The following is a 1484-nucleotide window of genomic DNA, read 5'->3' on the forward strand; positions in this document are numbered from 1 at the left end:
CCGTCAGCTGGTCGGTGCCGAAGCTGGCGTCGCTGTAGCACACCAGGTCCAGCGGTTGGTCCTTGCGCGTGCCGCTGCGTCGCTTGAAGAGGAGGCCGTGCTCGCTCGTCGCCTTCAGGTACCGCACGACGTGCTTGGCTGCCTGCCAGTGGACCGTCGTGTAACGGTCCATGTAACGGCAGAGCAGTCCGCACGCGAAGCTGACGTCTGGTCTCGTGCGGTTGGCCAGGTACAGGAGCGAGCCGACGAGGTTGCGGAAAGGCAGGCGTCGGTCGGGCTGCTCGCTGATGCTGGAGGCGTCGATGCCAACACGCATGGGCGTGGACACGCTGGCTGCCGCTGCCAGGTTGTAGTCGTTGACGATGTCGTTGATGGCCTGAGTCTGCGCAATGTGCAACACCCCGTCAGCTGGTGACGTCAGGTGAAGGCCCAGGTACCAGGTGAGCGGGCCCAGGTCCTCTGCCTCGAAGCTCTCCTTGATCTGCTGCTTGCAGGCACGGATGTGGCGCTCGCTGCTGCCGCTGATGATGAGGTCGTCGACGTACGTGATGATCCATGTGCGCTGTCCGTCGTCGTGGAGCTTGGTGAAGAGGCATGCGTCGACGTGGCTCTGCGCCCATCCGTTGGTCTTGAGGAAGGTGTGCAGCTTCTTGGCCCATGCACGGCCAGCTTGCTTGAGGCCGTAGAGCGGCTTGAGCAGCCGGCACACCTTGCCCGCGTAGCGTTGAGCGCCGTCGTCGATGTCGGTGAAGTGCGGCGGCAGCTCCATGTACAGCTCCTCCTTGAGATCAGCCTGCAGGTAAGCCGACTTGAAGTCGAGCTGGTGCAGCTGGTGCTGTCGTTGCAGGGACACGGCGAGCACAGTGAGGATGGTCTTGGCTGCTGGTGTTGGGGCGTAGGTCTGGTGGAAGTCGATGCCCGGTCGCTGGCTGAAGCCCTTGGCGACCCAGCGTGCCTTGAAGCGCGTCAGCGTGCCTTCCGCATCACGCTTCACCTTGAAGACGAAGCGTGACTTGAGGGGCGTGTGTTGCCGTGGCACGGCGCTGCGTGGGATGAGCTTGATGACGCCGTTGCGCTCCATCGCCCCGATCTCCTCCAAGCATGCCTGAGTCCACTGCTTGCGTTGCTGGCTCTTGAGTGCTTGCTTGATGCTTGCAGGCTCCGTGAGGCTGGTGTCGCCACTGCTGCTTGCTGTGAACGCGCCTGCCTCGGTGTCGCTTGCATCTGTTGTGTCGGGGTCGTAGTTGGCGTCGTTGGTGTCGCTGCTGCTGTTGGCGTCAAAGTCCGTGAGCAGGAAGTCTGTCTCGACATCCTCGTCCTGCTCCTCGTCGATGTGAACCGTTGGTGGCTCACCGTCAGTGGTGCTGTTGCTGCTGTCACGTGCACTGGGAAGCTGGAGCATGGACGATGTCGTGGATGTCTGCACTTGCTCCTCCCCCTCATCCACGACATCATCGGCCTTGGAGAAGGGAAGGAAGCGGACG

At 62.7% G+C, this 1484-nt stretch overlaps 1 protein-coding gene across 1 annotated transcript in view; it reads right to left on the bottom strand.

Annotated features, from left to right (window-relative positions):
• Positions 1-3: 3 nt before the first annotated feature.
• The window catches only part of PTSG_12746 (uncharacterized protein), a gene marked incomplete at both ends in the record, with an annotated part of 4538 nt that continues 3057 nt past the window's right edge, over positions 4-1484 (bottom strand). The window contains 2 exons of the mRNA XM_004990705.1: positions 4-23; positions 166-1459. Coding sequence (XP_004990762.1) covers positions 4-23; positions 166-1459 — 1314 coding nt within the window. The remainder of the gene's footprint in view (positions 24-165; positions 1460-1484) is intronic.

The sequence above is a fragment of the Salpingoeca rosetta genome (assembly GCF_000188695.1).
Source record: "Salpingoeca rosetta unplaced genomic scaffold supercont1.23, whole genome shotgun sequence".
Lineage (NCBI taxonomy): Eukaryota > Choanoflagellata > Craspedida > Salpingoecidae > Salpingoeca > Salpingoeca rosetta.